This window comes from Callorhinus ursinus, unplaced genomic scaffold (assembly GCF_003265705.2).
Source record: "Callorhinus ursinus isolate GAN/ISIS: 27379988/994484 unplaced genomic scaffold, GSC_fseal_2.0 scaffold85, whole genome shotgun sequence".
Lineage (NCBI taxonomy): Eukaryota > Metazoa > Chordata > Mammalia > Carnivora > Otariidae > Callorhinus > Callorhinus ursinus.
This window is the reverse complement of record NW_027397147.1, coordinates 586,239-609,675: the sequence shown is the minus strand read 5'-3', so window position 1 is coordinate 609,675 and position 23,437 is coordinate 586,239. Positions and strand designations below refer to the sequence as shown.

Sequence of the window (23,437 nt, the reverse complement as noted above, 5' to 3'; positions counted from 1 at the left end):
AAAAAAAAGTTAAAAAAATGTTCTAAACAAACTAAAACGTTCTGGAATTAGTGGTAATGGTGGCAACACAATGCGAATGTAAAAAAAGCCACTGAGTTCTAATATTTTAAATGGTAGAAATGAAAAAAATAAAAAATAAAATTATAGAAATCATTCTTTCCTCAGTGTAAAAAAAGAAAAACCCCATGAGATGGTAAGAGGATAGTCCTACATTATAGCTGAGATTCGCAAAGGTCAACTCACTTCCCTAAATTCAAATTAAAACCAAAGCTGGGGCACCTCCCAAAATCCTATTTCTTTAAAAACAAAAAAAGATTTATTTATTTATTTATTTATGGCACCCCTGAGTGGCGCAGTCTGTTAAGCTTTGGGCTTTTGGTTTCCCCTCAGGTCATGATCTCAGGGTCCTGAGTTGGCTGGAGGACCCCCTCGAGCTCACGCTCAGCAGGGAATCTGCTTGAGATTCTCTCTCCTTCTCCCTCTGCCCCTCTCCACCGTGCTCTCTCTCTCTCTAAAATAAATCTTAAAAAAAAAGATTGATTTCTTTTAGAGAGAGAGAGGACACAAGCGGGGGGTAGGGGCCTGGGAGAGGGAGAGAATCCCAAGCTGACTCCCCACTGAGGGTGAAGTGGGGCTCCATCTCACAGTCCCCAGACCGCAACCCTAGCGGAAATCAAGACTAGGCTGTTCAACCGATTGAGCCACCGGTTGTTCCCTAAAACCTTCTTTCTAATCACTAAGCTACAACCAACATAAAAAAAAATAATAATTAATTAATTAATTAAAACAGTTAAAATTCAACGCTAAGTCTCCAGTGGGTTTTTGTGTTTGTATTTGTTTTGGGGGAGTGTGGAGGCATGGATTTTGGGGATTGAGTGCGGACAGCGGGGTTGACCTATGGGGGAGTCCGGGGAGCACCCTCTGCCCCAGCCTGGGCACTTGGGGAGGACCAGCCGGCGCTGGGAGGATGCTGGGGCGGTCCAACACTCACCACACAGGCTCAAAACCGCCACACCTGCGCCTCCCCGTCCGCCTTCGCTGCTCAAGTGTGCGCGCTTTGTCCTCCGAGACAACCACCTCCGAACGCCCTCCCCAACCGCCCGGCAGCCGCAGCGCAGCCCGTTGTCCGCCTCGAGGGTCTTGACACCTCTGTGCGCTTCCCCGCTGGCGGGAGGACCCAGAGCGCGCAGCCCCGGGCTCCAACGCCCGCGCATGCGCCCACGTGCCCAAGAGCCCCCACCCACCCAGGCCTGTCCCTTCTCACCACCCACCTAACGCCGAGGTGGCCAGTCCAACTTCCCCGATTTCCCAACTGTTTCACTGCTTCCTCCTTCTGGCCTACTCCACAGTTCCGAAACTCTCCAACTACAGAGACTAGGAGGGGAGTGAGATGCTCACCTTGGCTGCAACATTTAAGGGGACACCAACTCAGTAATCAAGATAAATATTTTAATTACGTTTTAATTTCCAAATAAATTAAATATAAAAATGTCATGAGGTGCTACATGGGAGGCTAAAGCAAAAGGGAAAAATCCGGAATCCTGACCCTGTTTTTATTAAAATTTTAATATTTTGTTCATCATGGATTTTTTTTGGTGTTTTAATTTTTTTCAATATTGCATCATTCAAAACAGTTTTAAAAAAATCTTCAGTACTGTGTATTTTGAGTTCTGAATATGTCCCTTAAATTTGGCGCTGGAAGTGAGTACCTTAGCCACTGTGTTCTCCTCATGCTAGTGACCGCTCTGCCCTACTGTCACCTTCAGTATGGTAGTGGCAGAAAATCTAGAGAAGTACAAGGGGCAGGGCTGGGGGGCAGGTGGTTGGAGGGGATAGAATGGAACTTCCATAATTCCAGAAGCAGGCTTGCCTTGTCCCAGGACAAAGCCTCAGGGGAGGACAGGGAAGGGAGAGTTACACCTGTGACCTGTTTACCGGCCCCTATATTACTAATAAGTTTATTAATATTCTTTCTAATAAGTCATTATTACTAAGAGTACTTTCATCATTTTAATAATAAAGTAAAAAAACATCAATAACACCTAATAATACTAATATAATACTTGTTAATAATACACCAACCTGCTAAACACAACAAAATGATTTCATTTATGCCTCATCACAATTCTGGGAGGTTGGTTCTAATATTATCTGATTTTATAGATAAAGAAACAGGGTCAAGGTGGTAAAGTCTCTTGTACATCCAGAATGCACAAGTGGTAAAACCAGCATCCAAATCCACACTAGCTGATCTCAGAGCCCTTTCTTGGGAATTACTAATCAAGAAGCTCCTATTCCTCTACCTGTGAGTGATTTGGTGGGGATTTCATCAAGAAAGGCATTAGAATGCCAATTAAAACTTTAGAAACAAAATGGGATATGAGGACATCTGTTACAATGCATTACATCAATGAGTTAAACTAGGAAAACATTATATAGTTGGTACTTGAGCAATACATGTTTGAATTACACAGGTCTACTTCAGATTTTTTTATAAATACAGTACAGTATTATAAATGTATTTTCTCTTCCTTATGATTTTCTTAATAACATTTTCTTTTCTCTAGCTTAAGAATACAGTATATAATACTAAATACAAATTATGTGTTCATTGGTATGTTTATGTTATGCTTATGTTATCAGTAAGGCTTCTTGGTCAACAGTAGTTAAGTTTTGGGGAGTCAAAAGATATGTGTGGATTTTTGAGGGGATGTGTTAGTGCTCCTAACCCCCCTGTTGTTCAAGGGTTGATTGTAATCACTTCCATAAATCCCAAAATGTATATAAAACTCTTAACCATTCCAGATGAAAGCTCTTTCTAAAGTAGGCATAAAAGGGTGTTTATTTCTATGTCACTCAAAAGCATGCTATACCCCCCCACAGCCTCAGCCAAGTGATACGACACCACGACTTCAGTGACCCCCTCTCCCTCTGGAACATCTGGGGCAGGAGGGTGTTTGTTGTACAACTGGATGGTCTACTTTCAGTCCATACCTGCAAAACCAGCTTCTAATCTAGATTCTGGATCATGTTCTATAGTTGGACATCAGACTTGTGCTGGTCACCTGGAATTCAGAACCAACCAGCCTCCCTAAAACCACTGCTGCTACCACCAATCTGCAGAGGAGGAAGAAGGCTGCCCTACCCTTTTAGGAGGACTTCTTCCAAAGGTGGTAAAACCAGAACTTCATGTTTGGCAACTAAAATTTTACGAAGGACCTGTGTGACCTTACCCAAAGCCATGTAAGGAAGATGATTTTAGGTAATTCCCAAACCCTGTCTTTTAAATAGTTATGCATTTATTTTAATGCAAATTAAAAATGATTAAAACAGCACATTAATCTCCAATCGTATCCTAATTTTGCTTCTACTAAAGCTAAAGAAGTTATTATAATTTTTAACAAAATATATTAAGTAAATGATAAAAGAGATGTCATGAAGTATTAGAGCCTCCACAGAACCTGGCAGTTGGACTTCTGGTATATGTGGTCACCTAAAAATTCCCTTCTACCTGCCAGGTTATACAACTCCTGATCCCAGCCAGAGATATTGCATAACTTTCATTTTGAAAAGGTTCTGGAGGGGCGCCTGGGTGGCTCAGTTAGTTAAGCGTCTGCCTTTGGCTCAGGTCATGATCCCAGGGTCCTGAGATCAAGCCCCATGGTGGGCTCCCTGCTCAGCAGGGAGCCTGCTTCTCCCTCTCCCTCTGCCCCTGCTCGTGTGCTCTCAATTTCTCTCTCACTCTCTCAAATAAATAAATAAAATCCTAAAAAACAAGAAAAGAAAAGAAGAGGTTCTGGAGCTTCAGGACCAGTAACTACTCTGTGTCATTGGCCCCAACAGAATTAATTCCATCATGACCAATTTTCCCAGTGCTACTTTACTGAGGACCTGGGTAATGATACCCAAAGCTTTGTAAGGAAAATGATTTGAGATGATTTGCAGACTAGTCTTATTCCTACAGGATTTTCTAGAAACAAATACAGGATCTTTCTACTTAACCAAAGCTCAGTAATTTAATTAACAATGGAAGCAAATAAACATCTGGCTCTCCTATTTCATGTCTCTTTTGGTTAGTGAGTGTTTGGTTTTCCTTCTTTTCCCCTGGAGAATAACAGACCAAACTCCTTACTTTCTTTATACCTTTATATTTTTTTAAAAGATTTTATTTATTTATTTGAGAGAGCACAAGCAGGGGGAGGGGCAGAGGCAGAGGGAGAAGCAGAATCCCCGCTGGGCAGGGAGCCGGATGCAGGGCCGGATCCCAGGGCCTGAGATCATGACCTGAGCCAAAGGCAGACGCTTAACAGACTGAGCCACCCAGGCACCCCATACCTCTATATTTTTTAAACCCAATAAATATGACATAATAATAACAACACAAATAATGGCCCATAAATGTTTCTGTAATCCCAGACCTGTGCTAAGTACATGACATATAGTTTATTGTGCCAAGACCTGTGCTAAGTACATGACATACAATTTATTTCATTGGTAAATATTTTGACACTTCCTCATGCACTGTCCTTTATTGCAATGTGACTATTTCCTAAAATATGCCCTACACAGCTCCCAACCTGATCTGTCTCCCAGACTACACTTTCACTCATCTGTTTCATCCTATACATTGGTGCAAGAATCATCTTTTTAAACAGTCAATTTTTTTGGAGTGTATTATTTCTTTTCAAAGAATCACACTTCTTAGCCTCCTGATTCCAAGAAGCATTCCCAGTTTTATCTTCTGGTGCTCCCAGACATTAGTTCCCACCCCAACACACACACCCTTGTTCCAACCCAACTCTGTCTGGCAAGACACTGTTCCCAAGGACTAGACAACATTCCTTCCACCCATAGGCTTCACCTGGCCTGAAGTGCCCTCTTCTTCTTTCTGCCAATGTAGTGTTAACCATTAGGAATAGAGTTCTGGAGACTGACTACAAGGGCAGATCCCAACTCCTCTGCTGATATGCTGGGTGACCTTGGACAAAGCCCTTCACCTCTCAGAGCCTCAAATGGATAGCACAGCTAAAAACACCTACCTACCACAGAGGTTGTTGTGTAATTCAGTGAGATGATGCACATAAAATGCATGGTGCGGTACCTGGTATATAATAAAGATCAATAACCTGTCCCTGTTATCATTGTTGTTGTTGCTGTTACCATTAATTTTATTTGGGGCCTTGATTTATTCCCCATCCTTCATAAAACCTTCATCTAAGCAATCAACGTCAAAATGATCTCTTTTCTTTGAATTATCAAACACATTTATTTTTCCTGTCACTGATTTGACAGCTAGAATTTACTGCTCTGCATTGTTGGCTACCTTCCTGTGCACATACTGTCTTATTTCCTCCTCTCTAGAATAAGCTCTTTGAAGAAAAGACCTAAGTCGTCTTATGCATTCTTAGACATTTTGGCTCTTGGTGTGACTGAGGCCATGACATCTTGTCCTGGGAACTTCCCCCTTTTTAAAAGGTGAAGGTTAGTTGAGTTAGCCCAAAAGAAAATTGTGCACTTAAAGCAGTCAATAGTCTGGGATCTGGAGGTGGGAGTGGGAGTAGGAGGGAGGTTGGGATAAGGGACTCCAGGTAGGGACAGAACCAAAAAGACATGATTTTTTAAATCACTATCTCCTTTCATCTAAGATCTCCTAGCAGCAGGTAATAATTTAAGAAAAAGGGAGCCTCCGCCACCATTTGCCCTCCGCCTCCTCTTTCCCGAAGAGGACGACTTGGGGGTGGGGGGAGAGTGAGGGTGGGGGCGCCTTAGCCCTTTGCAAGGAACGTGACTACAGCTAATTATAGGAATTGTGAAAGTGGACCCAAGAATACTAACTCCCAACCCACCGCCTGCACTGCGATTCTGGGGAATCCATAGCTGGAGGGGACCCAGCTCTACCTACCGAGGACAGAGGTGGGGCGGGGGGTGGGGGGCGCGGTTGGCGGAGACCCGCGTTGCTCCGCCCCCGAAGCTGGGCGGTGACCAGTAGGTGGCTCCGCAGCGCTGCGCGCTCATATAGGGAGCAGCCCCGGGAACTCGGAGTGCTGTGCCCTAGCTGAAATTAGAAGGTCGGTGGCGAGATGAGCCGGGCGCCAGCGTTCCTGAGCGCAGCCGAGGTGCAGGAGCACCTTCGCAGCTCCAGCCTCCTCATCCCGCCGCTGGAGGCGGCTCTGGCCAACTTCTCCAGCGGCCCCGACGGAGGGGTCATGCAGCCGGTGCGCACCGTGGTGCCGGTGGCCAAGCACAGGGGGTGAGTGAGGAAGGCCGGGGCTAGGGGCTGGAGAAACTGGAAAGATGGAAGGGGAGGCATGCGAAGGGAAGTGGCAGGAGAAAGGAAGAGAGGGCTTGCCTAATCATTGCTGGTTACAGCTGCCACCTAATATTTGCGCTAGCCACTGCGTCAAGTGGACGCTTTACAGGGATTTATCTTGTTTAATTCAACACATTCTCCAGATAGGTACTGATGCAGTCGTTTTACTGATGGGGACAATTGAGACTCAGAGAGGTTAAGTGACTTACCCTAGGTGACATAGCTAGTTAGTGGCAGAACTAGGATGGTTTTTCTCATCCAGAGCCAGACTCTTGAACCTGCTCTGCATACTGTCTAAAGGAAGGGCAGAGGAATGGGGGGAGGGAGGACAGTAGGGCAGTGACAGAGGAAAGAGAAAGGAAGGTATACGGGGACTTGACAGGACACCCTAGTATTGGTAGGAAGGAGTTGAAGCTACTCCCTCTCTCCTTGTAGCTTCCTAGGGGTCATGCCGGCCTACAGTGCTGCAGAGGACGCCCTGACCACCAAGTTGGTCACCTTCTACGAGGGCCACAGCACCGCCTCCATGGTCCCCTCCCACCAGGCCACTGTGCTGCTCTTTGAGCCCAGCAATGGCTCCCTTCTGGCGGTGAGCAAACTCCCTGCCCTGGGGTGAAATGGGGCCCCTGGGCCCAGAACTAGCCTCAGAAGTTAGTTCTCTGAGAGAGCTGGGTGGAGTTTTTGATTGTGACCACACGTGCCTCTGTCTGAGTGATGTGATGTCTCTGGATACCAGCAATGGTAAAGGTTATCTGTGACCATGTAATCTGTTTCTAGGACTGCCTGAAGATGCATAATCCAGCACCAGAGCCCACTGCTGCTTCAAGTATGTGACAGACAGTGTGGAAGTCATAATCTCATCATTCTTGTAGATGCTCTTGTCCTGCACCAGTTACTCCAATATACAGTTTGATCAAACTCAGTAGCCAAGGCAACATTTATTTAGTGAATCTCTATAATGTGGAAGAAAAGGAGTGTCCTGTAATCCCTGGGAGTCTTCCCTGAGAGATACACAGTAACCTCTTTTAACATTTAATGATAGTATCAAAATAGAGCAGTAGCCCATTTAGGGAGCACTTTGTATGTGTCAGGAATGGTTCTGAACACTTGACATGTATTAACTCTCTTAATACTTAGAACCACTCTATGAGGTAAGTAGTAGAACTTGCCCCCATTTTATAGATGAGGAAGCTGAGTCATAGAGCAACGATGCCCATCTTACCCAGGTTTATATAACTAATAAGTGGCATGGCTGCATTTCAGACCTACTCAGCCCAAGTCCATGCTCTCCGGAGACTATGTCTACTACCTTTCTAACTGCCACTTACTGAGCACTTACCATGTGCCAAGGAAGAGAAATTGATCTCAGTTATGACAACATTCCTCTATGGGAGTTTTTAATTCACACACACCCCCCTCCCAATTTCTGTTGAGGTCCCTGAGGCTCAGAGTAGTTGAGCCACTTTGCTTGAGGTCACACAGCTGGTTCGTGAAAGGCCCAGGGAACCATTGCTAGACCTGGCTGACTATGGAAGTTGTACTCTTTATTCATGTGCTCTGTGCCCTCTACCCTGCAAGCTGACTCTGAGACCAGGCAGTTGAGTTGTTATCAGGAACGATCTCCTTCATTCCACGCAAACCTCCTCTGGATCTTTAAATCCTCCTCCCCTGAATTTCAGGCTCCCCAGGGAATCTGGCTGTATACATTACACTTCAGTAGTGGTTAGGAGTGCCCCTTGCTCACTGTCTCTCTTTTCCTCCAAGGTCATGGATGGAAATATCATAACTGCAAAGAGAACAGCCGCGGTTTCTGCCATCGCCACCAAGGTAAGACTAGGGCCAGGCTGTACTGTGAAGGTTTGCTGGAGAGTAGGATTGGGTGTCTACAGCTCGAAAGCCTAAGGGAGATGTGAGGAACTTATTTCGGTGTTCCTTTGGACATAGCTGGAACTCCATATGGCAAATATGGGATGTCAGGTGAGCACAGTGATTCATGATATTATTAGCTACCATTTAATGAGCACTACTAGACCCTAGGTACCCTACATAAAATATTCCCGATCTTCACATCAACCTTGCAAAGTAGATATGATTATCTCCATTTGCCAGGCTTAGCAAATGTGGCTCAGAGAGGTTAGGTGAGTTGCCCAAGATCACACAGCTACTAAGTGGCAGAGCAAGACTTTAAAATTTGACGTCTATGACTCCCAGGACTGCTTTGCGGCCCCCGTACTACACTGTGATACACAGTGTGGTTGCCCCATAGGCCAAAGCCAAGAAGCCGAGGGGGAGCTGAAGAGATCTGAGCAGACTCATGTATTCATTCAGCTAGTACTGCCTGAGATCCTACCATGTGTCGGGCCCCGTTCTAAACATCAGGGATATGGCAGTGTACAAAACAGACATGAGAGGTGAGACAATAAACAAGATGAAAAGTTTGATTTGCCAAGAAAATAATTAACCAACAACAAATCCCTTTTGAGTTTAATAATATACTAGGATTTGCTTAAAAAAAAAAACCCACTACCAGCAGAAAACAGACAGTGTGCAGGATGACAATAAAGCAGAATCGAGAATATTGGGGAGGGGTGACATCCCAAATTATCCAGGAAGGACCTCACCCACCCAAAAGGTGACATTTGAGGAAAGACTGAAGGAATCGAGTGAGTGAAGAGGGGAGGGGGACACTCTCCAGGCGGAAGAGAAAGCAAGTGAAGGGGGTGGTGAGGTTCCCAAGCAGTGTCAGGGCATCCTACAAGAAAAACAGTATTTTTAGAGGTTAGGGTTAAGAGGAGGAGGCTTGGAAAACCGGGTGTCTTCACATGAAATGGAGAAGTCCAAGGTCTGCTGATGCTGGTTTTTGACGCCTGAGCATAAAGGAAGTGTGGGACGTGGGGAGCAGCAAAGACCAGGTGTTCAGATCGTGAGAGTGTTAAGATCTTCTAAACACAGGATGGGGAGGGAAGAATGTGAGGATTAATCTGGTAACTGTGTAGAAAGGGGGCAGACTACAGTACAGAGCTGGACGAACTGGTTTTTTGAATTATGTCCAGACCCAACTCAGACTGAAATGATCAAAGGACTCCTTGAGGTATATATGTTCACTGGTACAGTACTGCCTTACATTTGTTTGTAAAGGTCTTGTCAAAATAATTTCCAACCCATTGTCTTGACATGTCTCTGGGTTTCTGTGAGGAAGGCAAAGAAAGCATTATTGACCTCATTTGTTGTGGGAGGAGATGGAGGCTAGTGCTTCCCCGAAGTCACATAGCTGCAGGGTCTTCCGAGGCCGCCTGGTCTTCTTGGCCCAGGTCTGTGGTTTTCATCCCAAGCTTGGCAGCAGCATCACCTGGAGAATATTTTTAAAAATTCAGATCCCCAAACCATGGATCTGAAATCACTGTGGGGGGAGGCCCAAGACACTAGTTATTTTTTTCAATAGTCTCTGGTTAATTCTGATGATCAACCAGTTTTGGAAATCAAACTCTTTTATTTTAAAATATTTTTAAAATATATTTATTTGAGAGAGAGAGAGAGAGCATGAGTGAGGTGAGGCACAGTGGGGGAAACAGGCTTCCCACTGAGCAGGGAGCCCAAAGCCAGGCTCAATCCGGGGACTCTAGGATCATGACCTGAGCCAAAGGCAGATGCTTAATCAACTGAGCCATCCGGGCGCCCTGCGGAGACCAAACTCTTATAGCATCCAGTTACACTGTACTTTTTTGCATTGATAAAAATCTGCACTCCCACAAGAGTTGAGATTCATTGAGTTGATGCTTCAGAGCTTAGGCTGAAATGTCACAGCTTTATGCCCAGGGATGCAGATGGGTTATTTCAATAAGGAACAAAGGGTCTGTTATACTTTTTTGCCCTGGAACAGAGAATGTTTTCTTTTCTACCACTTCTCTTTCATTTAGCGCTTCAGGAAGGAAGATGAGATGTATAGGAAGTTTTCAGGCCTGGCAGTCACTGTAACTTCTTTGCATTTGGGTTGCACATAACCTGGGTTGAGGACTCTGACATGCTTTCTCAAGGTGACAGTATATATGAGGGTTTATCCCTGGCATGCATTTATTCAACAAATATTTGAGTGCCCATCAGGAGCCAGGCCCAGTGCTCAGCCTGGGGCATAGAATGGTGAGCAAAACCAGATAACAGTACCTGCCGTCATGGAACACAGAGTCTATTTGGGGAAACAAATATTAACCCAAAGATCATACCAATAAATGTGAAACCGCAACACTGACAAATACATTGAATGCAAGAGATGAAGTGCTATGAGAGTGTATAACAGGGGGTCTTTGGGATTTGGGAAGGCTTTTCCTGTGTAAAAAATATCTGAGCAGAAATTTGAAGGTTAGTAGGAATTATTTGTGCAGGACAGAAAGGAAAGTATTCTGTGAAGGGGAAAGAACCTGTCCAAAGGCCCTATGGTTGATGGAAGCACATGTGCTTGGGAATCTGCAAAGAAGATGAGAGGCTGAAGGACAGGAAATGCAGGGGAGCAGGGGAGCATGGCCTGAGAGGGGGCTGGAGAGATGGCAAGGCTAGACTGATGCAGTGCTATTCATTAGCAAATGCAGATGAAACACACACTTTCAAACTTTACCGTAAGAAACCTAGCAGATTCATATACATGTTTTTAATTATCTGCAATGGGAAAAGAGTGAAGTGCCACTGGTGCTGTTATTTTTTTAAATGAATCTTATAAATGTTATACTATTTAGAGAAAGGGATGTCAATGGTAACCTTATTACCAAGGCAATAAATTATCAAGACAACCAATCAGAATTAGAGATTTAGTTTCAGAAGCTGAAGATTACTTTTACAGGACACTGCAGCCATTTCTGGAACCCACGTATACTTCTAAGAATAGATTCATATTAACTGAGAACAGAAAAACAAACTGATTTAGTTAAGGAAAAATCATCTAATTCTCCTTGTTGCGTAAGAGCATAAGACTGAGAGTTGTGTGGATATTGTAATTCCGAAAACTTTTCAAGTCAGATAACTTTAAACGATATTTTATGGCACAAGATGGTATCTCTCCTTCTGCAGCTAAAGGAGAGATGAACATCTGCTCACATTTCTGAGACTCCGTTTTGCTAGTAATTAATAATTCAAGAGACTTTCACTTTTAAGATTACATTCCAGAAATGCTATAATTAACATTGTAAGAAAGAGTAGGCCCAAGGAACTCAAATTTTACTAAATGAAATAGAGAAAAGGCAAAAGAGGGTCTTATTTAATATGGATGGCTTGAGGGGCAAGTGATATCCTCTATACCAGTGGTTCTCAACGCGGAATCATTTTGCCTACTGCCTCAAGGACATTTAGGCATGGGAGACATTTTTGGTTGTCACAACTAGGGGAGGTAGGGGCTGCTGCATCTAATGGATAGAGGCCAGGGGATGCTGTTAACATCCTGTAATGCACAGGACAACCCACCCACCCACCCCGGCCAACAAAGAATTATCCAGCCCAAATGTCAGTTGTGCTGAGGTTTAGGAACCTCACTTTATTTCTTATATGTAATAGTAGATATGTGCCAAATCTGTGCACATAAGACTCTCTCTGTCCTCATGGGCTTGCAGACCGGGACAAGAAAATGAATCTGTAAACAAATAAGCGCTGTCAAGTGGTGACTTGTCCCAGGGAGGTCAGAATGACTTCACTGGAGAGGCGACACTTGATAGCTGTTGATCATAAACCCCACTCCCAAACACAGGAGAAAGAATGTGGGCTTTGGAGAATGAGAGATACGGTTTGGAGCCCCAAGGTGCCATTTCATAGTTGTAGGCCTCTGAGCAAGTTACTTAACCTCTCTGGACCCCAATTTCTTCATCTGGAGGAAGACGATAAAAGTCGGAGTGCCTAGCTCACAGGGTCATTGGCTGCTCTAAATGTGATCATGAGGGTAAAGCATTGGCATATATGAGGTGCTCAGTGAAGGCTCCTTTCTCCTTTCCACACTCCATAGAGGGAAAATTGAAACACAAAATGCCATCTCCCTCAATGCCCAAGAGACAGTGAGGGAGCTGAAGATAGGGCGGAAGGCTCCTGATATTCAAACTGTACCTGTCCTTCACCTGGCCATTGCTTCTCCCTTGACCTTCACCACCTCACTTCTCTCCAATAGTTTTTGAAACCACCCAGCAGTGAGGTGTTGTGCATCCTTGGGGCTGGGGTCCAGGCCTACAGCCACTACGAGGTCTTCACAGAGCAGTTCTCCTTTAAGGAGGTAAGTCCAGGGAAGGTTGGGGGAGAAGAGGGGAGGGAGCAGTCGGGGCCTTTCTCTCTTCTCCTTCACTGCGACTCGGGCTATTCTGAAATAGTCAGGTCGAGAGTCTGATCTAGACCACTCTTTTAATGACTTGCCCGGAAGTCCTGTTGGAGGCGAAGAGACCTGAATCACTTGTCTCCAGTTTCTCCATTCCTAGGGTATGCCAGAGGATACAGCAAACCCACATGGTTAAGGGATTATATTATATCCATTATATACCTGCAGTTTTCCTTTTGGGCCCTCTCTGTGCTTCTCTGAGGAGAATCTGGGAGTCTTTAGGTGTTCATGGGTATGGGCCCACAAACTGAGAATGAGGCCTAGAGGGCAAGAGACCACAGCACCCTGCTTCCACAGCCCAGGTGTTGGTCCACTTTTCCTCAGTCATGCCTCCCACTTCTTATGGGAACGTTTGATGTTACTTTTATTCTTGTACGTGTGTGTGAAAGGGATAGGGCAGATTTAAAATACGATATTTTTTACTTTATTTTTTTTTAAGATTTTAGTTATTTGAGAGCGAGAGAGAGCACAAGTGGGAGAAGGGGCAGATGAAGAGGGAGAAGCAGACTCCCCTCTGAGCAAGGATCCCCACACAGGGCTCGATCCCAGAATCCTGGGATCAGGACCTGAGCCAAAGGCAGTTGCTTAACAGACTGAGCCACCCAGGCGCCCCAATATGACATTTAAAAAAAAAAAAGATTTACTCATTTTAGAGAGAGAGAGAGAGAGAGAGAGAGAACATGGGGTAGGGAGGGGCAAAGGGAGACGGAGAGAGAGAGAATCTCAAGCACACTCCCCGCTGAGCAAGGATTTCCCCACACAGGGCTCAATCCCACAATCCTGAGATCATGACCTGAGCCGAAATCAGGAGTTGGCGGCTCAACGGACTGAGCCACCCAGGCACCCCTTAAAATATGACTTTTTAATGATTAAAAATAATACCTCTGCTTTGGCAAATATAAACTCTAAGGAAGAACAAAGAAAAATGCCTTTTATCTGTTTTCAAAGATAAGCAGTTAACACTTTCCAGTCTTCTCATTAGCTTTTCATAAAGTGGTTTCCATCATGTTAGATATACCCAGTTGTATATCCTTATCTTTTCATGAGATGTTCTAACACCATCACTTTTCAGATTACCCATTTTTTGTATCTGTTTGCATAATTTTTTATCAAGAAGGGTGCTCTGGGTAACCATTCTCCTTTGATAGGGCATACTGTATTGTTTTTTACCTTGGTTGATGAACTTAGGCATAACATTTACTTCTGTATTTCTGACGTTTCCTTATGAGAGATTCTTTAGGCCTTGTTTTCTGTTGAGGCTCGACAACCCCCACTCCACACATGGAAGTCTGCTAAGCAAGCTAGCGAATCCCCACCTCCTGGTGAGGCTAATGACCCGGCTCCCGCCAGCATCGGCCAGGATTCTAACTGTAGCTACTACTTTTGACTTTTTCATCCCCTGCACTATTCACTCCTCAAACCCTTCTGATCTTCAACCCCCCACATACCCTTCAGAGATCAAGTTATTCCATGCACAGCGCTGCCATAGAATCCCACATCCGCTAGGACTCCTTTACAGAGTCTCGAACACGATGTGGGAGCTTGATGCTGACTGTGCCCACTTACTATGTACGTTTCGTAGACATGAAAACTTAGGCTGCGTGAGGTTAAGTCATTTCAGGAGTGAGCGGTATGTGATAGAGTGAGGATTGATTCCAAGCCTGTCGAGCTCCAGAACTTGCCATGCTAATTTTTAAGTTATGTAGTAGCTATTAAGCTATGGAGGCTGGGTATCCCTGGCTAGAACTGAAAAACTGCCCCCGCTTCTTGCAAGGAGAAAGGAGTAGAGAAAGGTCATTTTCAAACAATTTTTGATTTTAATTTTTGATTTTGATTTGATTTTTTATTTTATTTTAATTTTTGAAAAAATTAATTTTCAAATAATTTGGTCAGGTGTCTGCCCCGATTAATGCTGTGCCCTTGATCAAATGTTCTTTCTCCATAGGAGATGATTTAAATAACCACAGCCCTTACCCTAGAGAGGCTCAACTTTTCCCTGGTACCCCTGGGCTTGATGAAACTTAAACAGCCAAACAATCATGGCACCAATGTCCCTCTTGTTACCCCCCAATGAAGGTGAGGATATGGAACCGCACCAAAGAAAATGCAGAGAAGTTTGCGGACACGGTTCAAGGAGAGGTACAGGTGTGTTCCTCAGTCCAGGAGGCTGTGACAGGGGCAGATGTGATCATCACAGTCACCATGGCAACAGAGCCCATTTTGTTTGGTGAATGGGTGAAGCCAGGGGCTCACATCAATGGTAAGTAGAGTGGCTCCATGAGCATGGGTAGGTGGTGGCCAGAGTTGTCCCTAGGCTGGACCAAGTGGGTGCATCTGCAGAGCTGTTTTACCCATGCAAAATGACCAAACTTTTTAAGGTCCTCAGAAACATGTGAGCCTTGAAAAACAATATTCACTCAAAAATATGAAACAAAAGTCACAAGCCTGAAACTTATAATAAATTTAATTAAAGCTCTATAAAATGTAACATTATGGCAAGTGGTCAGTCACAGCTAAGTTCTTAAATGTAATGAAATTTAAATCACAAAAGCCAAATGATTCATTCTTTCTTAACAATACTTAGAATTAACCCCCCCAAAAGAGTTTTTTAATTACGGCACAAAAGATATTTAATGTGACTTGTAGATGCTCCTTAGTATGTGTGCTCAGACAGGCAGGAATCCAAACATAAGAGTTCCTGGGGCTTCTGAAGATTCTCAAATGGCTCTGGAGGTTACAGCAAGAACTGGTCTATATTAAATACTTACCATTGCAGGTGCTGTTCTAAATTCTTTATTTGTATTCTATCATTCAGTCCTTACAACAACCTTATGAGGTAGGAGCTATTATTATCATGACCCTCATTTTATAGGTGGGCAAACCAAGGCATGGAGAGATTAAGTAACTTGCCCAAAGTCAGAGGTTCTTAGTGGTAGAGCTGGGATTTGAACTGGGGCGATCTTACCCTCAGAGCCCAAGCTCTTAAATTATGTTCTATATTATCTTACAGTAAGAAAACTGGAATCTGGTGTGTAAGGAGGCAAATACTAGGGATTTAAACATGTTATTGGTGCCCTATGTTTTAGTGACAAGCATATGATGTGATCTCAAAAGCTAAGAATTCTGTACACACTGGCAGATGAGCAGGCAGGAGCCAAGTGTCATGATTATGCATCTAATCACAAATGTGTACTGAATTCCTACCATGTGCCAGGCACTGTTCTAGGTGCTGGGCAGACCAAAATAAGCCAGCACTCCAGGTCATTGCTTTCCTGGTACTTACATTCTAGGGAGGGGAAATAAGTAAAAAATAGGTAAACGAATAGATGAACTGATGGTTCCAGCTAAAGATCAAGTTCTGTGGAGGAGACAAAAGTGTGGCATGTCCCTGGAATGGGCCAAAATGAAGTGACGGTCTCAGCCCACGTGGGACTGGTGTTATGATGTGGATCCAGGGGTAAGTAGGCAAGAGATGGGTCAGTTCTGGCTTTCTGGACAGTAACACCATTTGTGGAAGGTCATTGGAAATCATGAGAAACCAGTTCTTGGTGAAACAGACGAGAGCTGAATCTTCAGCAAGACAGACTTGATTTTTTTTTTCAGCCTAAAGCAGCATGTATTTATTATCTTGCAGTTTCTGTGGTTTGGGGAGCCTGGGCAGGGTTCAGCTGGGTCCTCTGCTCACACAAGAGGGAAATCAAGGTGTTGTCCAAGCTTTGGTCTCATCTAGAGCCCAGAGAACCTCTTCCGGGCTCAGGTGGTTGTGGCAGATTCTTTACATTGCAGGATAAGAGTGCCCGTTTCCTGGGGGTGGCTCTCAGCTCCCAGAGGCCGCCCACGTTCCTTGTAATGTGGATGCTCCGTCTTCAAAGCCAACAACAGGGAATCTCTCTCACACTGTGAATCTCCAGGAAGAGCTGCCTTGATTGTGAGTCAAGGCATCTCTTCTGTTTCCCTAGCCTAAAGACAAAATTGGTTTATGTGTTTACAGAGGCATCAAATATACTTCAGGAAAGTATGTTACCAGTGCGGCTGACAGGGAAACACCAACAACAGATTTTACTTATTTTGCAACTTGGCTAAGAGATAGGCCCAATTCCACCCTTGCTCGCATTTCCCTCATCCTGCCCCCGCACCCCCCCTTCCCCAGCCAGGGTCTGACCCTCGCCCATTCTAGCTCCCCTGAAGCAAGGCCAGGGCCCAGTCTAAATCAGGCCCCTCCCTTTGCTGCCTGGCCCACCTCCATCTGCCCAAGTGGCCTCACAACAACCCTTTGAGAACTCGCCCTGCTCAGAAGAACTGGGGCAGGGAGGGTTTGCAGGGAGACATAAGGGCAATGAGAAGAGGTGGCTTGAGAAGCTAGGGTTTTTCCCACCAGCTTATGATTTATTTACGAGCTTCATTTAGTTCATGCTTTTGTTCTATAGAACTCCCCACACAAATGACCTTCAAGAAGGACATTTTTACACCCCTCTCTTTGAAAATTAGAGTGAGGGACAACAGCGGGAGCGGGAACAAGCAGAGAAAACTGGACGCAGTGTGAGAAGGCACATAAATGCTGCCTTATGTTGGCGTAAGGCTTTATAGCGGTTTCCAAAGACTAGCTGGCCATGGCTGGATCCAACCAGCAGATGTGTTTTGTTTGGACCATAGTGTGCTCTAAAAATCAAGAAATAACACATGCAAATAGATTTCCTGCTTCTCTTAAAAAAAAAAAAAAAAAAAAAAAAGGAGGAAGGGGAGACTAACGGCAGCCCTGCATTCTCACATGGCCACAATTAGCCAGAGCTGAAGGATGATTGCCTTCTTGACAAGGGCCTGCTTTCTTCTGTGAACTTAGGTCTCCACCATTTCCAATGCAGTCCCTCTGACCAGCTTTGCCCCTGTCCATTACCTTCCGGGCCCTGCAGGCATTTGGTGGCAGCCTCCACCTTATCTTTTGTGCCAGGAGGCATGATTCCTTGGATTCATCATTATGCCCCTGAGCTCTCTGCAAAGGATGTGAAATCTCGGGGCCAGGATGGAGCCAGTTTCCTCTTTATCCGGGCTTCTCCATGACCCTGGTGCTGGGCTCTTCTGTCATGAGTTAACAGAGAAATAAATGGTTGGGGGTGAGGAATGAGAATGATTCAAGAGCAAGCAGATTGGCAGAAGATGGAGGAGCATGGGGTAGGAATAAGCTGTAGGTGATGTCTCTGTTTCAGGGTTCTTGTAAAGAAGTCGCTGCCCCGGATAAATGGAAGAGGTGTGAAAGGCAGGGCTCCCTCTGAGCCATTAGGTGCACATATCAGATACAGAACCATGGCAAGCACCTTCACTTCTTTGAACCTCTGTGTGTGCATCTTTTAAGTGAGAATCAGACACGAAGCGTACTTGTGAGGACTATAAATAATATGTGTGAAACATCCCACAGCTAGTAGGCAACCAATAAATGAATGCTAAGTTGCTTCGAAATCTTTTAGAAAGATCGTGATATGAAATGCAAAAAAAAAAAAAAAGAAGGCAGGCATTCTTACTGATGAGTGTTCATTCTTGCTGATTGGAAGGGGTTGGCATGGGGAAATGGGGGCATCCCAAATCTGAATGTTCCCATGTGTCCTAGGTCACCTCCTTTCCCCCACCCCTCTTCCATTCTTTGGCATGTGTAGTGTCCCTTGCCACTGTTTCTGGGCTCACGGTCTGTTTTGCTGTCTCTTAGCCATCGGAGCCAGCAGACCCGACTGGAGAGAGCTGGACGACGAACTGATGAAACAGGCTGTGCTTTATGTGGACTCCCAGGAGGCCGCCCTGAAAGAGTCTGGAGATGTCCTGTTGTCAGGGGTGAGCGCCTCTTCCTGGCAGGATGCTGTCCAGCTGGCCTCACAGGGATCCCAGGGTTTCATTAACCTCCCCTTCCACTGGACTGCTCCAGACCTCGGTCACCCCCACCTCATTGGGGGGGGGTGCCAGCTCCTAAAACATCTCCCAACCCTTTCTAATCCCCTTCTGAAGTAATGTGGCCATTGTGGTATTGACATATGTTTTCCTGTCCCCTTTGCCTGGAGAGAGCAGCATGATGGACTCTTCCATCAGACTGAGCCGTCCTATAAGGCAGTAAGATTGGGAGATAAGTGCCTGGATACCTTTGCAATGTGGCCAACAAGATAGGACTGGGGTTGGCCACTTTCTGGCCTTATTCTTTTGTAATCAGAACATGGGAGCAAGAAGAGGGCTGCCAAAATGAGTGTTTAGATAAGATAAGAAAATGCTGATTTTCTCACTGACACACTGTCTTGGCTAGACATTCTGCCGGCCACAAACTTATATCTCTACATTCATGGTATCATAAAGGCAGATGCTATGCAAAAAAAACATATATATATATATGTATATACATATATACATATATATGTTTTTTTTTTTAATGGGGTAGCCAGTTTACACATGGTCTTTTTGTCACGTTTCTCCCTTACCCAGTTGTGGGTGCCCTCCCTGCCCTCCCTCAGAAGCTGGCTGGAGTGGACATTGGCTCCATGGCCTGGGTCAGTGTGTGTTCATTTCACAGGCTGAGATCTTCGCTGAGCTGGGAGAAGTGGTGAAGGGAGTGAAGCCAGCACACTGTGACAAGACCACGGTGTTCAAGTCTTTGGGTAAGGACTCCAGCTCCCAGAGCATACATCCAGCCAGAGCACAGGGCAGGTTTGCCCATTGGTAGAAAGAGGAATGAGTCACCCGACTCCATACCTGAGTCATGAAATCCGTCATTTGGGTCAGTTATTTACATGTCTTAGAATAGTGGGTAAGCCCGTGAACTCTGGAACTGGGCGGTCCCGGACTGGCTTTCCTTCCCTGCTACTGCCTGGACATGCATCCTTGGGCAAGGGACCTCAGCTGTCTAAGCCACGGTCTCTTCACTGCCTGTTACCTCCAGTGTTTATGAGAATTCAGTGATGTGTGTGTAAAAGGATTTGCACATAGCAACTGTCAGCAGTAAACCATTTAGACTTAGATCTAAATGAAAGGCAGAAAAATCAAATAAGATTAAAAAGAGAGAGGGAGACAAACCATTAGAGACTCTTAATCATAAGAAACACACTGAGGGTTGCTGGAGGGGTGGGGGGGATGGGGTAACTTAGTGATGGGCATTAAGGAGGGCATCTGGTCTAATGAGTGCTGGGTGTTATATAAGACTGATGAATCACTAAACTCTACTGAAATTAATACTACACTAGGTGTTAACTAATTTGAATTTAAATAAAACCAAAAAAATAATAATAAAATAAATGAAAGTCAGAAGGTATCCTTCAGAGGTGGGGGTGGGGGATAAAGTTGTTACAAGACAGGGAGCCTAAGGGAAATGGAAGGGAGACCCACTGGAAGAGACCCACGCAGAGAGTACAACCCGAGACCTCCTTTTTTCCTTCCTTCCCCACCCTCCTACTTGCTGATTTGAGAAGGGCTGCCATGGGGAGCCCTCTTGCCACCAGAGTTGTGCAGGCAGAAGCCTAACCAAGGACGGGCTCCCAGTGGCCGGTCTGCCCCTCAGCCCCACCAGATCTAAGGAAATGGACACACATGGTAACGAGCTGATAGTCAGCTGTTACACCTAAAATATTGAAATTCTCCCAAACTGGTTGATAAATAGTTGCTTCCCTGAGCCCCTCAGAAATGTCTTCTGCCCCGCTCTTAAGATCTTCCCTATTTCCTATGATCAAGCACCCAAAGCTTTAATGCTTGGCAGAACATTAAGAGCGCTCTGGCCCCCTAGCATCCATGTCAGTCAGTCAGTATCCATGCCTTGCCGGCTTTTAAATATTTTAAAAATCTCTCATGCACAGAGAGACAGGCAAAAGCAGTATAAACTTTACCCAGTGCCTGGTTCAAAGACATTATACTGATCCAGTTGTGACAGAAAGTTTCAGAGTTCAGAGCAGATCAGAAGTCAGCAACCCCTTCAGGAGACAACACTACAGGTCTGCTCTACCTTTTTTGAGCAATGTTTGTTTTCTTGCTTTGGGGATTGTTTTATTGGCACATCTTTTCATCTAGCAGATGCATATTAAACACCTATTATGTATCAGACTCTGTACTGGGTGTGGTGGTGGCTACGAAAATTAATAAAAATCAGCCCCTGTCCTTTGAGAACATACACCCACTTGAGGTTAAGTTATGTATCCCAAACAAGACAAGTGGGGTTGCTGAAGGATGCACAGTTTGGACTAGACCAAGGGTCCACAAACGATAGCCTGTGGGCCATACTAACCCCACCACCTTTTTCTGTCCTGCCTTCAAACTAGGAATGGTTTCTAATGAAATGACTGGGAAAAAAACAAAAGAATAAGAATATTTTATGACAGATGAAAATTATGTAAAATTCAAACTTCAGTGTCCATAAAGAAAATTTTATTGGAACATGGCCAGGATCATTTGTTTACCTATCATGTAGGACTGCTTTTGCAGTACAATGGCAGAGTTAATTGCAAGAGACCAGAGGGCCTGCAAAGCCTAAATATTTACCATCTGGCCCTTTACAGAAATTTTTCTGACCCCAGAACTAAACTTTGAAGGACACTTAAAAAAATGTGTTTGGTGGGCATTGCTCACTTAGCATCTTTTCCCTGCCTCACCCTCTCCCTTGACAGCCCTTCCAAGCCTAAGCTCACCTCTGGATATCAGTCCGTGTTACCCCCATGAGCATTAGCAGCACGGACCGTGTATTGGGAGACTGCCAGTCACAGGGCCTGGGCTGTTCCAGGAAAAGTTGTTCGGACAAAAAGTGAGCCACATTTCTGTCCATTCCAGGAATGGCGGTGGAAGACATGGTTGCAGCCAAACTAGTGTATGATTCCTGGTCATCTGGTAAATAAAACGAAGGAACTTTGCATTGAGGTAGAAGCTACAGCTCAAGGGATGTTGTTACCAGCTGTCTTGCGATTTCTAGATCAAATGAGGGAGCCCAGTGCCTAGTGAGCTATAGTTTTGAGCTTATTGTGTCTTACCTTCAACAATGAGATCCCCATTTGTGTGTGTAGTTGGAAAGCAAAACTAGGTGGCCATTTCTTCTGTTTCACCTGATTATAGTAATACTCCCTTTCCCCTGTATTTCACTGCATTTTGTAATTCCTTGAAATAAAGCATTTTCCAATTCTGCAGTTCTTGCTGTGGTCATTTCTGTGCTTCATGGCAAAGAAAGTGAGGGGAGCATGTGCTTCCATTCACTCCCTGGGGGAGTTTCAATGACTATAATTAAATTTATTTCTATTTTTTTTATTAGCATACAATTCATGTACCATAAAATTTACGAGTTTAAAGTACACAATTCAGTGCTTTTTAGCATGTTTACAGGGTGCAACCATTACCACTCTGTAGTTCCAGAACATTTCATCACCCCCAGAAAGAACCCTGGTACTCATTAGCAGTCACTCCCCTTTCTCCTTTCTTCCCAGTCCCTGCCAGCCACTGATCTACTTTCTATCTTTATGGACTTGCCCCTTCTGGACATATCACATAAATGGAATCATACATTATGTGGACTTTTGTTTCTGGCTTCTTATAATTTAAATCTCAAGGAACAGTGGAGCTTCTGTATTGGTCAAGACTCCTTTGGTCACAAGTGGTAGAGACTACAACTCAAACTACCTTAGGCAGAATGGATGAATGAGGAATGGAATGTATTGGCTCTTGTAATTAAGAAGAACACAGCTCCAGCTGTATCCAGGGCTCCAAGTGTCCGCAGGACCCAGTCTTACTCTCTCCATCCCTCAGCTCTGTTTTCTTCAGTGTTGGCTCCATTACTAAATACGTTTTCCTCTGGCTGTTCTCTTCAGCAACCCTAGCAGAAATGGAGATTATCCCAGAACTGAGACTCAGGGGACCATGTAGGTCATGTGCCCATTTCTGTGCCTAGCATTGTGGCTAAATGAGGTGGAATACTCTGGCCCAGGCCAGTGCCATGTTCATTCTATCCCTGAAGAAACACCATCCAGGGGAATCTGATATCCCTATGATCTAGGCCTGGATCACACGCCCCCCTCTTGAAGTCAAGAGTAGACTTAGCCCACCTGACCACATGAGTTGATAGAAGGGAAGGGGTCTCTTAGCAAAAAGAGGGAGAAATGGGTATTGGGTAGGCAAATCTACAGATGTCCACTAAAGTATCAGTGTTGAGAGGGTCATTAGGAATCATCTAGTCCAACCTCCTCAACTTACAGATGGGGAAACTGAGGTGTGTTTTCCCTAGCTCCCCTGAATCACTAGCAGAGTTGTGTGGCCCTTGGCCTGTCAAAGCCCCATCCAAATCCACCCCCATTCCTAGGCTGGTGATCAGATAAGTCAGCAGCAAAGAAAAGGATTTTCTATTCCTTTGTTTTCCTACCCAAATTCCTCCTAACACGTCCTTTTTTCATGCTCTAGGTGACCTAGCCCCAAATTTATCATGTTTGCCAGGCTGTCTGGATGGGGGCCTTTGCGCTGGAATAAAATATCCATGTGATCTGCTTCTGCACATCGCAAGTGACTATGAAGTCTTTCTGGGGAACTTAATGGTCACAACCCTAAGGCATGTGTAGAGAAGGGTGTATGATAATGGGATTATTAAAATTGACTTGATTACAGTAATTTCTCTGACACTGGCCATAGCAACCTCTTTCTAGATATGTCTCCTGAGGCAAGGGAAACAAAAGCAAGAATAAACTATTGAGACAACATAAAAATAAAGAGCTTCTGCACAACAACTGAAACAACCAACAAAACTAAATGACAACCTACAGAATGGGAGAAGATATTTGCAAATGACATATTTAATAAAG

At 44.7% G+C, this 23,437-nt stretch overlaps 1 protein-coding gene across 1 annotated transcript; it reads left to right on the top strand.

The window, feature by feature from the left end:
* The first annotated feature begins 6,005 nt into the window (after positions 1-6,005).
* Positions 6,006-21,776, top strand: CRYM (crystallin mu). The gene is made up of 8 exons (XM_025855439.2): positions 6,006-6,250; positions 6,746-6,899; positions 8,075-8,137; positions 12,450-12,551; positions 14,727-14,910; positions 18,349-18,470; positions 19,195-19,279; positions 21,432-21,776. Exons 1-8 carry the CDS (start codon positions 6,081-6,083, stop codon positions 21,494-21,496), a joined length of 945 nt encoding a protein of 314 aa, XP_025711224.1. The 5' UTR covers positions 6,006-6,080; the 3' UTR covers positions 21,497-21,776.
* Positions 21,777-23,437: the final 1,661 nt, after the last annotated feature.